At 34.5% G+C, this 14,546-nt stretch overlaps 1 protein-coding gene across 1 annotated transcript in view; it reads right to left on the minus strand.

Annotated features, from left to right (window-relative positions):
• Positions 1 to 691: 691 nt before the first annotated feature.
• LOC134718744 (uncharacterized) overlaps positions 692 to 14,546 on the minus strand; it is a 35,678-nt gene continuing 21,823 nt past the window's right edge. Inside the window, exons 2-3 of the mRNA XM_063581429.1 lie at positions 1,847 to 2,922; positions 692 to 1,015 (exon numbers count right to left, since the gene is read on the minus strand). Coding sequence (XP_063437499.1) covers positions 1,849 to 2,907 — 1,059 coding nt within the window. The 5' untranslated portion in view covers positions 2,908 to 2,922 and the 3' untranslated portion in view covers positions 692 to 1,015; positions 1,847 to 1,848. The remainder of the gene's footprint in view (positions 1,016 to 1,846; positions 2,923 to 14,546) is intronic.

The following is a 14,546-nucleotide window of genomic DNA, read 5'->3' on the forward strand; positions in this document are numbered from 1 at the left end:
AACACATGGTCCAAAAACATGCCTATCCGGCCACGTCCACTTTTATTTTTTGTCTATCTGATGAGTTAAGCCTTTTTCAACTGATTTTTATAGTTCGTTCTTATGTTGTACTGTTATACCACTGTCCCAGGTTAGGGGGAGGGTTGGGATCCCGTTAAAATGTTTAACCTCGCCACATTATTTATGTATGTGTCTGTCCCAAGTCAGGAGCCTGTAATTCAGTGGTTGTTGTTTGTTTATGTGTTACATATTTGTTTTTCGTTCATTTTTTTACATAAATAAGGCCGTTAGTTTTCTCGTTTGAATTGTTTTACATTTTCTTATCGGGGCCTTTTATAGCTGACTATATGCGGTATGGACTTTGCTCATTGTTGAAGGCCGTACGGTGACCTATAATTGTTAATGTTTGTGTCATTTTGGTCTTTTGTGGATAGTTGTCTCATTAGCAATCATACCACATCTTCGTTTTTATACTATCCTTGAAGGAAAAACCTGACCCCGAAACCCTGCTTAATTCGACGTCGGATAACACAGGTTATACTGTATTAACAAAATACAAATCTTATGATTACACTGTAGTTACAATTATTAAACAATGATCCGCTCTACTTTCCGTTTTATAGACCATTCGGGATAATCTAGTTAATCTTAATGATACACAGAATAAAAAAATAATGGTTAAAACATTAATTGGCTGATGAAATTATATTTTGAACAAAAGGTAGAACGGAATTTGTCACATTGCTGTAAGCAAAATGTCGACACATTAACTGTAGTTCAATCTTATAAAATAAATCCCAACTAGGAACGATACACTTCCGTGGATTCACAAGGCTCGGTAAGGCTCGGCCTGGCACGGTCTAGCTTGGTAAGGCTCGGTAAGGCTCTGTCTGGCTTGGTAAGGCTCGTCCTGGCTCGGTATGCCGTCGACACTATAACATCCATCTTCCGTTTGATGTCATCAGAACCTGCGTTGGCGTCGAGCACTGTTTGCCATTTGTATACATTTTTTTACCTGAAAAAAAATTAACCTTAAGCTGTATTTTATCTTGATGTTATTGTTCAAATTAAGTAGGCTGTTGTCTTATGCTATATAGTACAGACTTGCGAATAAGCTTTTAACTAGCACAATTTTCTTTGTTTTTCGAAAACCCCTAATTGAAACAGTATAATGAACACCTTACCAACAATTTTAGCTGTACTTATATCTTGTATTGTTTTGATAAAGGAGGCATACTTTTGTCGTATATTATGATAACTCATATAATCCTAATGTCAACGACCTCAATCAAACTTCAATTTACAAAACAAAGTTTAAAAAACAAAGTTCAATAGCGCTAACATCACACGATGTTCAACGCGTAAAATATAGGGATGCTTTAAACTAGCTCACGTTTCAATTTTTCTGAAAACCTCTAAATAAAACAGTATTATGATCATATTCTATCTTGGCATATACACCCGGTAACTGATTGGTGTGTGCTACCAGTAACGACCAATAGCTAGAAATAGAGAAAATTTTAAAAAGTTTGTTAAAAATTACAAACGGACAGTGTAAAACAGAGGTCTAGGATTAAACTTAACATGAACTGCATAAATTCTTAACCCCAATATAAACGTCCCGAAACAGACTTTTTTGTCCTAGTATTGTTTATTCATAAAAAAAAAAAACGAAAATTTTCATTTTACGTCTCATTTTTTTTTCAAAAAGTTCACATTTAAAAGATAACCGTATGTTAATTAAAAGAAAGTAAATGTATCCATTCTTCGCATTTCAAATATAAGTAATATTATTATTTAAGTCATAGCTGCAGTGAAAAAATGTGTAAAAGTATGAAAGCATTACCTTCAAGATTTTCTCCAAATGACATCAACTGGCCAAGCATGAGAGAGCGACGTTTTTAGTGGAGCATTTGAGCCCGGAGTGTACGGTTTATATCCACGTTTAGCATAAAATGCCAGGATTTCCTTAGCAGCATTACCACTTCGCTGCCACATCCATTCCATTAATACAGCTTGGACGTCCACTTGATCGAAAAATATTTGACCACCATTCAAAACGAAGTTTTCGTATCCTTCTACGTCCATTTTTATTATGACCTTTTTGAAATCAAATCCGGGTATTTTTAAAATATCGTCCAACTTCGCTGTCATGACAATGTCCTTATATTGTCCGCCAACGGATGATCCTTTTACTTTATTCATATTTTTATTATTCACAATATAAGTTCCACCGACATTTCTTCGATCAATACCGAGAGACACATTTTCTCGTTTGTCCGAAAGTGCATTATAAACAATAGTAATTTTCTCAGTGAGTTTTCCCGCCTTTATTGATGCACAGAATCGATGTAAATTTATTGAAAGGGGTTCCACAGCAATCACCTGTCTCCCAAACTTAGCCATGGCGAGAGAAAATACACCAAGATTGGCACCAAGGTCCATAAATTGTAATTCTGGATCTTTACGCAAATGACCCGCCATCAAATTAAGTAAATGTGGTTCCCATGTTCTTGAACGGACCAAGCTTCCGCTCACATGAATATCCTCACTTGGATTATGGACGTAAATAGGCGTATCACCATGAGCTGTATGCAGAGTTGCTTTCTTTAAATTTGGCGGGAGATTATCACAAATATTGTCGTCTGCATTCCACTTTGTAAGGTCATGACGGAATACGTGAACTCCTGTTTTAAAATTATATTTTGAATGGGATGTTTGTGAAAAAGTACTTGGTGTAATTTCTTTTATTGTCTGTGTAAAAGGGAAGAGAACATTTTTAGTCCTAGTTTGATTAGCATTTAAAAAGGCTATCGGCATTTGATCAAAATATCTTCCTGCTTGCCATCCAATCATTAAAGTTATCGTTAAAAGGCAACACACACCAAAACATTCGCTGTTCTTCATCTTGATTTTGCTTCACTGAAAAAAAGTACATTTCATTAAAAACAAACAGCAAAAAAGAATCGTACTGCCCATAACAATTCATTCATTAATTAAAATGATTAAATATATACTCAGTAATTATGCACACAGTGTGCGTCTGTTTTTCATACTTGGCTAAACGTTGTGTATTACTATTAACATGTATTTAAATATGATGTTGCGTCCAAGGTCAGCTAAATTGGAAGAATGCACACCAACTTGTACTTTAATTCATGTTATAACATAGAGAAAATAATAAAGTAAAAATTATAATAGGGAGCTCAAAGCGCAATAATTTTTTATTGAGTTTTTCGATGCTATCAATATTTTTTTAAATCAAAACTATAACTTATAAAGGTGAGGTGAAAATGTGGCTTCAAAATATGATCACAATATGTTTTTCCATCAAATTGGGGATCATAATATATTTAGGGGGAAAACATACTCCCACCCCACCTCATGGCTCATGGTTCGAAGTTTCCTAAACGAGGCTCCTCCCAACCAGACCCTCACAGAATGTGTAAATATATGTGCATCTATATCAACATTCATTTTACTCATGATATAACCATGTTAAATTCATCACCAATACAAAAATATCAAAACACGTGTCTTTGCTATGGTGCCTTTATATTAATTTGGGATAAAATGGTATGTGTAAATATTTGGAATCATACATTTCTGATATATCGTTGAGAACAAATCCCTCAAATCAATTGGAGTTCATAATTTTTTTTTATATTATGTCAATGAAACAACTGATGAGGTTTTAATTCTTTGTGTTAACTGTAGTCCCGTAAACTCACAGTTTTATCCCTCTCATTGTCATTCGTCTCACTTCGGCCGATTCCGTACCCTCATCTAAGGATAGACGCGGATTCTACCGAGGATTGCCGAATGTCTCATTGTTTATCTTAAAATACAATTTCCGATATCTCGATTAAGATACATTTACCAGTTTCACGAATCAATGGTGTTACCGATCAAATACGGAAGCACATGTTCTTAAGAAAAAAAATCTGTTTTTATTTAATATATACATGGTTAATTAAATATTGAACGGCATACTTGTTTCAATCGGTCTTTATGGGTATTGTTTCCTTAAGCGGATATAATGACGCTTCCAAGACTTAGATCAATACCTCTCGAGGGAAATCAAACACAAATATAAAAAGTTGACAGGTCAGTCTGGGCCGCTGGCGTCTACTTGGCAACTTCTTAAAAAACAAACGCATTTCCTAATTGTGTGTTTTAGCTGATATAACATAGTTTTATAATAGAATATGGGTGCTTAAATGACATTTTTAGTCTTTTAAGTGCCTGTTTTGAGGAAGCTTTAGTTTAAACATATTTATTTATAGTGGATTGGGAAACAACTTTTGCAACTTATATTAATCCCTTTCCACTTTGCGGGTGCGAGTGCTGCCTTGTAGCGGCATTAGCCTACTCTATTTCGAAATCTACAAGGGTGTCTTTAACGTGCAAGAGATATGACTCTCTCTTAACACGGGTCAGCCATTTATCGTCCCCTTCCGACGGACTATCATCGTTTCATCAAGACCATACTCGCAAATGGTGTCAAGGAAGAGTCGAAAGTTGAGCTCCTGAAATTTTCATCCCAAACGGGAATCGAACCAGGAACCTTTGTGTTAGTAGTCCGATGCACTTACCACTTCACCACGGCTCTCTAGGAGGAAGCTGAATTCATATAAAAAGAATAAATAAGACTAGGATTTACAAAACACGTGCTTTGGTGTTGATATAATTAATGAACTGTTTAACGAGAGTATATAGAATACTGAAAACATAAACAACAAGAATTTGTCCATAGAACACAGATGCCCCAATCACTCTATCATTTAGTATGTTTAGTGGACCACGAAACATGGGTCAAAACTCTAATTTGGCAATAATGGGTACTAATTTTCAAATTGATTGGACTTCAACTCTATCAAAAACTGCCTTGACCAAAAGCTTTATCCTGAAGCAGACATACGGAGAAACGGACGGACAGACAGACTCACAGGCCAGAAAACATAATGCCCCTATACTTCTACTAGCAAGTGGGGCATACAAATTGTCATTCAGAGCGTTTGTGCAGATATTCATGTTGTCATTTTAAAAAGAATTGCTTCATATGTTTACAAAATGCACGTTCGGCATTTTCTAACGCTTAAATCCAATGTTGTATAATTAAAATAATAGTTAAATTTATCAAAGGTCCTCTCACAATTTCTATATAAAACTCATATAATTGCTTGAAAAATAATCATCATTGATAGTTGCCGATAAACGCAGCATTACACTTCGTATGAAACTATTACGCTCTCGTTACTTATCATTCCTTGATAATAAAAAAAAAGTTCAACATAATTATTATGAGAGACACTGAAATTCGCATCTGGTGCAGGAAAATTGGTACCGTTAATGTTATAACTACCACTGGGTCGATGCCTCTGCCGGTCGACTGTTAGTCCCCGAGGGTATCACCAGACCAGTAGCCAGTACTTCGGTACTGGCATGAAAATACGGATTTAGTTATTAAAATTTGCTGTTACAAAATGTTAGAAATATTTATAAATTAAGGAATGTATCTGCCTCATAGAAAGCTCTGATTCCTTTCACAGAATTGGCTTTACTTTTTATAACTTATTATTATGATAGCTCTTCATCTTTTATATAGCTTTGAATTTCAAATATTTTAGCCACGAGCATCACTGAAGAGACACGTATTGCCGAAATGCGCATCTGGTGCAGGAAATTTGGTACAGGTAATGTTATTGTAGAATTAGATAAATAATAGAAGAAAAAAAAATAATAGAAAAAAAAAATAATAGAAGAAAAAAAATTATAGAAGAAAAAATAATAATAGAAGAAAATAAAATAATAGAAGAAAAAAAATAATAGAAGTAAAAAATAATAATAGTAACAATATTAATGAAATGATAAAAATAATAATAAATTTCTTACGAGAAATTATTCATCTAAAATTTCAAGAATATAATTAACTGTAATGAAATCATGGTGGTTGTTCTTGTCTCCAGACATAACTGATATTATTATTATATTTTACATTCTAAAACAAAAAATACCTTAAATGTTTACCTGTTCTGTCTATGTACTGTTGTCCATGTTAAGATAAACGATCATGTGTGATGTGATTGTCTATATAGAACTGTACATTTCAAAGCACCTGTTAACCATTTACCTTGATATATACTCTAGATGATTTCAAATCGATTTACGGAAAAGAAAATGAGCATTGATAGTGACGGACAAAGGTATATATGGTTTCTTTATAATCATACCAATAGGCTAGTTTTATAAAATGGATGGAGTCAAAGTGAAATCGTTAAAAACTTCCTGTGTATTGAATTCCTTGAAATTGCTAGAATTCAATATTAAGATAAGCATAAAGGTATGATTGCTAATGATACATGTACACATCAACGTTAAAAGAAGTTTAAGTGCAAAGCAATTATAGCCAATCGTATGGCTTTCAACAATGAGGAACAAAAATACCGTATATATACATATATATAAAAAAAAAGAAGAAGATGTGGTATGGTTTGCAATGAGATAACTCTCCACAAGAGAGCAACTGACACAGAAATTAACAACTAAAGGTCACTGAACGGCCTTCAACAATGGACAAAGCCCATACCGCATAGTCGACTATAGATATTTGAAATGCCAGACATGAAAAAAATATGTAATGATACAATTTGAGAAACTAATGCTGACTACTGATGCGACGTAAAGGAATCACCAACCCATCAATAAAAACGAAACACAAATACAAAAATGTAGGTTCATATGATGAAATCATAATCTTTCAGTCAGTTTAATTGAAGTCTGGAGCTGGCATGTCAGTTAACTGCTAGTAGTCTGTTGTTATTTATGTATTATTGTCATTTTGTTTATTTTCTTTGGTTACATCTTCTGACATCAGACTCGGACTTCTCTTGAACTGAATTTTAATGTGCGTATTGTTATGCGTTTATTTTTCTACATTGGTTAGAGGTATAGGGGGAGGGTTGAGATCTCACAAACATGTTTAACCCCGCCGCATTTTTGCGCCTGTCCCAAGTCAGGAGCCTCTGGCCTTTGTTAGTCTTGTATTATTTTTATATTAGTTTCTTGTGTACAATTTGGAAATTAGTATGGCGTTCATTATCACTGAACTAGTATATATTTGTTTAGGGGCCAGCTGAAGGACGCCTCCGGGTGCGGGAATTTCTCGCTACATTGAAGACCTGTTGGTGACCTTCTGCTGTTGTTTTTTATTTTGGTCGGGTTGTTGTCTCTTTGACACATTCCCCATTTCCATTCTCAATTTTATGACAAACATGAAACAAACCATTTTATCCGTCAATTAAAATCACTCGACCTATTCAGGATCAATTAAGTGAGAAATAAAAGAACACGTTGACATATTGACTACTATCTATTATTCATAGCAAATCAATAATATTGTTAAACATAACTGTACATAATGTATTCCAATAGGAATTGTATATGTATCGACTTAATTAGCAATGCATCATACATCAGAGGGAGGGGGGAATATATAATCCTACAGATAAGACATAATCTCCACTTTATTATTTATATTAAAATGGAGAATGCGTAATATACATTGTGTATACTATAGAACAAGGCGTTACAGTTTGATTGGCTTGTCCCTAGTACACGTATACCCCTTCCGCGTATTGTCCCTAGTACATGTATGCCCCATCCGCCTCTTGTCCCTAGTACACGTATCCCCCATCCGCGTCATGTCCCTAGTACACGCGTACGTATGCCCCATCCGCGTCTTGTTCCTAGTACACGTATGCCCCATCCGCGTCTTGTCCCTAGTACACGTATGCCCCATCCGCGTCATGTCCCTAATACACGTATGCCCCATCCGCGTCTTGTCCCTAGTACACGTATGCCCCATCCACGTCATGTCCCTAATACACGTATGCCCCATCCGCGTCTTGTCCCTAGTACACGTATGCCCCATCCGCGTCTTGTCACTAGTACACGTATACCCCATCCGTTAGGATGAAATTTGAAAAAAATAGGTAGGACAGGAGTTTTGAGTAAAAAAAAGGCAGGATGAGACACTTGCAAAAAAAAGTGAGGACGACTATTTAGGTAAAAAAAGTCAGGATAAACTAAAAAAAAAAAAAAGGCAGGACCGAACAGAGTGAAAAATAAAAAGGCTGGACAGAGATTACAGCTATAAAAAACGAGGACAAAATTTTTCATCCTAGCCCCCCCCCCCCCATGTAATCATGTATTGTCATTACGTTTCATTAGTGAAGTTAAAAAAAGAGTTTGGGTCAATTTCCATTAAGATATGGACCTTCCCGTCATATGGTTAAGATAGGAAAGGGGGATGGAGGGTGTGCGAACGTAAAAGTGATAACAAATCTTTTTTTACCACGTGTTGCCCGTTGTTGTTTGTATTTGTTGTTTTGGACTGAATCGGGTTACGGTGGTAAGTGTAGTACTGAGTGGTACTAATGGCGTTTCCTGCATTCGCTTTAATACATTAATATTTACCCACTTAAAAACCTTGTTGAACTAACAGCCAACTTTAACAAGAAGCTAACATATAATTCAATGTTGTGCTCCGTGTTGAAGGATTAACTGTGACTTTAAGATGGGAAAAACAATAATATCAAACTGTTGAACAATGCTATTCTCTTTTTTGTGTATTGTGTATTGGGTTTTTTTATGTGCATGTATTGAGTTTGTGTCTTGAATGAATACACAATATTCTTTGTTTTTCTATTAAATAATGTATTATAATCAGGCGCTGATCCAGCCTTTTTCAAAAAAGGGTTTTAACATATGCTATTCATATATACAGGGGGTTCCAGCAATATGTCCCCACACTAATGCATTGCATTTATTGCCTAACAAATAGGGATTCGAACACACGTGCCCACCTCCTGTAAATCTGCAACAATGTGAACAAGGTAGAATAGAAAAATAACGGGATGCGTTTCACTCACAAAAGATGAAACAATTTGTTTTTAATTTATTTATATACAATTGCTGATATTATAAATTAATGATGTATGATTGACAATGAGACAACTCTCCACAAGAGACCCCTAGCAAATATAGGTCCCCGAAAGGCCTTCAACAATAGGCAACAAAAATATTTAATTGCTCGTACTATATAAAAAAAACAAATCAGAATTATTTAGTAAAGAGCATTCAAGTATTATATAATACCTTCATGGTTTTTAAAGATCAATATTGCAGTGTAACAAAATATCGCTTACCTTTTAGCGGTTATAAAGTCATTTATTTATACGCAGGTAAAAGTTATTTTCGTTCCTTATATACAAGCAGTGTAGGAGTATACGCCTGGACAGGTGTTAAGGAAAGTTGGCTGTTATGAAACAGCAGAATCGGAATACCGAACGGACACAAAAAGAAATGTTTATTTTGACGGAATCTGAGGAAAAAACAATACAAGAAAATCATTAAGACTAAAATAATAATAGTACAACACATGAGTATGTGAACACATACAAGGAAAATTAGAACAAAGGTTTGGAAACAGTTAAAAAAAAAAGGGATTCAGTTTAAAAAAAAAAAGGGATTCTGCAAGTGTAGAACTAATAAAGTCTAGGCAGGTATAACAACAGAAAACAACCGCGAAAAAGCAGAAGAATTTAATGACTAAGACCCCGTTTACACTGACAAAAAAAAACGATCTCTGTTCCAGTGTAAATAGTGGAAGATATTAGCAGGCAAAATCGAGGGAATTGTGCAAATGATGATACAAGCATGAAAATTACCACAAAGCATCATTATTATATACTTTGAAAGAAACAACTGCTGGCCATTAAAAAAAATCATTTTTTCAAGATGGCCACCGCCGTTTTCAAAAATGGCTGTTTTTTCAGTTTGAAAATACTGATTTTTTCTGGAAAACTTTTCGTTTACCTTCTTTTAGTGAAACACAGCTGTCAGATTTGGTAGCTACCTTCTTTAAATGTGAAAAATTCACTAGACATGAGTATTTGACACAAACAGGGTTTGCGCATGCGCGAAAATGAAACAAAATGCATTAAAAAATATTTTAACTATTTACTATAAAATAAGTGTTTTGGGATTTTCAATGATATTATGATTTGGTTTGATAACATTTTTCAAGGTTATGACACACATGATTTAACAATTTTGCGCAAACTATTTATAGACATAATGCGTGATTTGTATGCACTACCAGGGCAAACTGGTATAAATCGTAGTTCATCTCTTTACTCTTAAAAGCAAGTAAGTGTAAAAACTGTGATGCCACTGTTTAAAAACAAGCAAATTCAGTTGCAATGATCAGGTATTTGATGGATAAGACGGAAAATGTGGTTAAAACGAGAAAAAACATCAATAGTAACGGCAGATCAGCCACTTTTGGTAATGGATATTCAGTGGGAATTGCCTGATTTGTACACAGAAGATAAGTTTATTGTCATGTAAGGTGTATTTCACATTGAAATTACTTGTTATAAAATTCTGGTTGATATATTACATGAAGGTAGATGGACACATGTGTCATGTGTCCTCACTAATAAAATTGAGAATGGAAATGGGGAATGTGTCAAAGAGACAACAACCCGACCAAATAAAAAAACAACAGCAGAAGGTCACCAACAGGTCTTCAATGTAGCGAGAAATTCCCGAACCCGGAGGCGTCCTTCAGCTGGCCCCATAACAAATATACATTATTGCAACACCTAGAACGGAATATTCTTGTATGTATGTTCATATGTACCTAGGACTAGACACGCGCATCAGATAATTCTATGTGTTTTAGCTTGAAAGGTATATATCGGCTTAAGAAAGCTTAACACAGAAATTATAATCATGTCATGACTCTGCGACGTTCAATGATTTGATAGACTGGCGAAAGAAAATATAGTCATCTCTACCACAGTTCCATTCCTGGCGTTCGATTATAAAATAAGAACTTCTTGTGAATTTGGTAGTATGCTTATTTCATGAGTCAGATTTTGTACAAACAGTCCATATAAAGCATGATACTGTATTCATTTAGGTCCTGATCGTGTAACATATTCTCGATCGCGACCGACCTTCTCCGAGATATGGCTTCCCTTCTCTTTAGTCACCCACAGGTGGCAATTGATTTTGAAAATGATAATTTTACTGTACGTAAGACCAGAAAATATTTTTCTTATAACACAATAGATCAGACAAAAACAGAATAATGCAATTGTAAAGGGCGATGTGGTGTCATAGGTCATATTTTATTTTGTCGCAGTGGACAAATTGATTTGGAATATTTCTTAATCCATAAAGACAAATTGCTCCTCCGTTTTTGTCTTCGGATGTCATTTTAAACAGTGGTATTAAATCGGTGCAAATGGATAAACTTGAAACATTTTGTAATTTGCAGATCCAAATTCTGACGCATTTATCGTTGATAGAGCAGCAATGGTTAATTCCAGGCCACCTTGTAGGGAATCAATATTGGATGATTTTGCAATTGTGTTATACGGCCTTAAATAAAATCTTGCATCGATTAGTATTCAAGAGTAGATATTGTGTTAGATTTTCTAAATGATTCAAGGCTAGATGTGAGAAGACAAAAGTTGGGTTCTGGAGTAGTTTTCTCTATGAAGATGACAACGAAACGAAATTTTTCAAGTGTCTTGCCGACAGAAATGCTTATGTAAAGACTTATAAGGATACTTTCCAGCTACTCCTGTAAGTATGGAGAAACAGATACACGTATGTTTGTCCATATTCGGCCTGATTATGAAAATTGTTGTAGGACGGTAATTTAAGATAGCACCGACACAGATGTAGTAGTATTAAGAATTGCAGCACTCCAAAAATATGGTGGAACAAACTGTGAATAGGTTTTGGCAGGAATGAAGACTTTTGATGGCTTCCTGTACGTGATATATCAAATGCGTTTGGTCCTCGTGTAGATACTCTTCCTTTCATTCATACATTCAGTGCATATGACACTAAGGGAATATGTCAGTTTGGATGACATAGGAAGTATTTCAACATGTAAGGGACGTACTTATTTCGTTGCTGAAGTATAAAGACACATACAAGGTCATAAAAGAAGCATTTGTTTGCATCATGTATGACAGAACAACATCACTTTTTGCTGTTAACGAATGATGATTAAATTTTTTTACCCAGGAAGCAGCGGCATTGTGATGTAGTTCCGCCTACAAGAGTTTTTTTTTCGAAGCACATCCAAAGAGCAGGGTATCAAGGAGGATAAATTTGGGCTCAGCCTGATTTATGTACCAATTCATGAACACTGAGGTTGGATGAAAGAAAAAAATCGAGGACTTCTTCGGCTACCGTTAAAGTTGCATCCTCCTGTCTGGAACTTTTGAAATGAAGAGGCGAAAAATCCAGTTGTGTTGGTGACTGTAAATGCTACCGTTCTGTCCTTCCGTGTACGAGTTTTGTTATTGGCTACTGTCCGATAATTTTAAGATAACGAACCTGTCTTTCTAACAAAACTAGGCATTTAATCTTAACAAAGAATGAGATATCACTTGTTAAGTTGATGAAAATGATAAAAAAATACATTTTCAAAAATTTTGCCGCCATTTTGAAATCGGAAATAACTCTTTTTTGTCATTTATGTGTTGTTTTTCCGTATTTTAGGAACTGTAATTTACGCTTAATAAAACCTTACATTGGATTATACCTATAACACAACTTTCAAAGATTTACAACTGGATATGACGCCATTCGCAAAATGATCGGTGGCCATCTTGAAAAAATGGAAATTTTTGATGGCCATCACCTGATTTCTTTTAATTATCGTTTAGTCCACCTGTATACCAAATTTCATGCTTGTATTTCATGCTTGTGTTATTACTTGTTAAGTTGATGAAAATTATTTAAATATTTTTTACGTATTTGCATCTAATTTGGACCCGGAAACCACTATTTTTCTTCAGTTATGTGTTGTTTTGTCGTACAAAGGAGCTGCTTTTAACGTTCCATCATATCTTTCATTTATTTATATATAACACATCTTTCAAGGATTAAAATCCCTTGTACAATTGCTTGAAAGTAAAAAAAATCAAAATGTTTGACTCGTTAGCCGACATTTTGAAACCGGAAGTCACCTTCAGTTTCATTAATGTATTGTCTTGTCGTTAGTTATAAACTGTCATTTTATTTTTATCAAATCTAACAATGAATTTTACATATAACACACCTTTCAAAGGATTACAAATATTTGCTAATTTGTTATGACGCCATTTTCAAAATGTGTGGTGGCCATCTTGAAAAAATGATTATTTTTTCTGGCCAGCAGCGGATTTTTCATAAGTATCATTTAGTTAACCTTTATACCAAATTTCATGCTTGTATCACGATTTGCACAATTATGTCCATAATATCTCCCACTAAAACGGGTAAAATAGATCTGTAATCGGACTCGACAAATCTACCTCTAGTGGCGGTTTTAAAAAGATCGATCTTATTTGAATCGATCTTTTTTTAGGTCGATCTTTTTCGGGTGAATGTTATAAATAGATACAAAAATAAAAGTCAGACCGGTTTTTTTTATGTTGTAGTGAAAACTCACTGGATTAAATAAGATCGATCGCGATCGATCTCGCGTGAGCAATGTAAACGCAAACTAGTCTTTTTAAGATCGATTCAAATAAAGATCGATTCAAATAAAGTTCGATTCAATTATTTGGTGGTGTAAACGGCGGTCTAAGTAAATAGTATATTTACTTATAGAAGTCATCAACGGATGAGTTTGAATGTTTATAACAAACTCTGCCGAAGGAACTGCGTACATGTAACATTAGCCAAACATACCAAGTACAAATTTTATTGTATATATGTAGCAAACGAATATTGAGTAGAAAAGATTTAAAATATAAATACAAAACATTTGCATAGGGAATTTTGAAAGGTTTTGATTCCATTTAAAGGAAATATCGTTCTCCCTGTATAAGAATAAATTTCAATTTCTATGAAGGTAGAGTGAGTCCATCAAAGGTATTTGCTCGTTGTTGCCTTTTTTTTTATAACAAGACATACCAATATTTCTCCAGTTAGATGTAAAATGTAAGTTCACATAGAGACACAAGGTTTGTTTATTGACTTGCAAGCCACTAATACTTTTGAGATTCTTTATTAATTTTAACTAAATTGAACCAAACTGATTTCTACTAGCAAAATGCTATTTCACAATTCGATCCGGTTTGAACCAGGCATAAGCTAGCGAACAATAGCCAGCGAACAATAAGCCAGCGAACAATAAGGCGATATATCGAGAAACCAAAAAACAGAATAAGACAACAACGGCCGTTAAATAAAAAAGTATTCAAAAAGGCAGAAAATCAGTTAAAATATAGCAATTTTAACTCAATTTTGAAATGGTTTTTATCCAATCCATTGATTTAACAAGTCGCATTACTTTTTAGGCTAATATTCAGTACCACAATAACTCTGCATCTATCAACGGATTATTTGTAGGTGTAGGGCCACCAATGCACCCACTTCAATTTAGAACGTATGTAAAAGTAGTCCTACCCTGTAAATTATAACACCTTTTATGTCATTGTTTGATTTAGAGCTCAAAATTTGAAAAA

The sequence above is a fragment of the Mytilus trossulus genome, chromosome 5 (assembly GCF_036588685.1).
Source record: "Mytilus trossulus isolate FHL-02 chromosome 5, PNRI_Mtr1.1.1.hap1, whole genome shotgun sequence".
Taxonomy (NCBI): Eukaryota; Metazoa; Mollusca; class Bivalvia; order Mytilida; family Mytilidae; genus Mytilus; species Mytilus trossulus.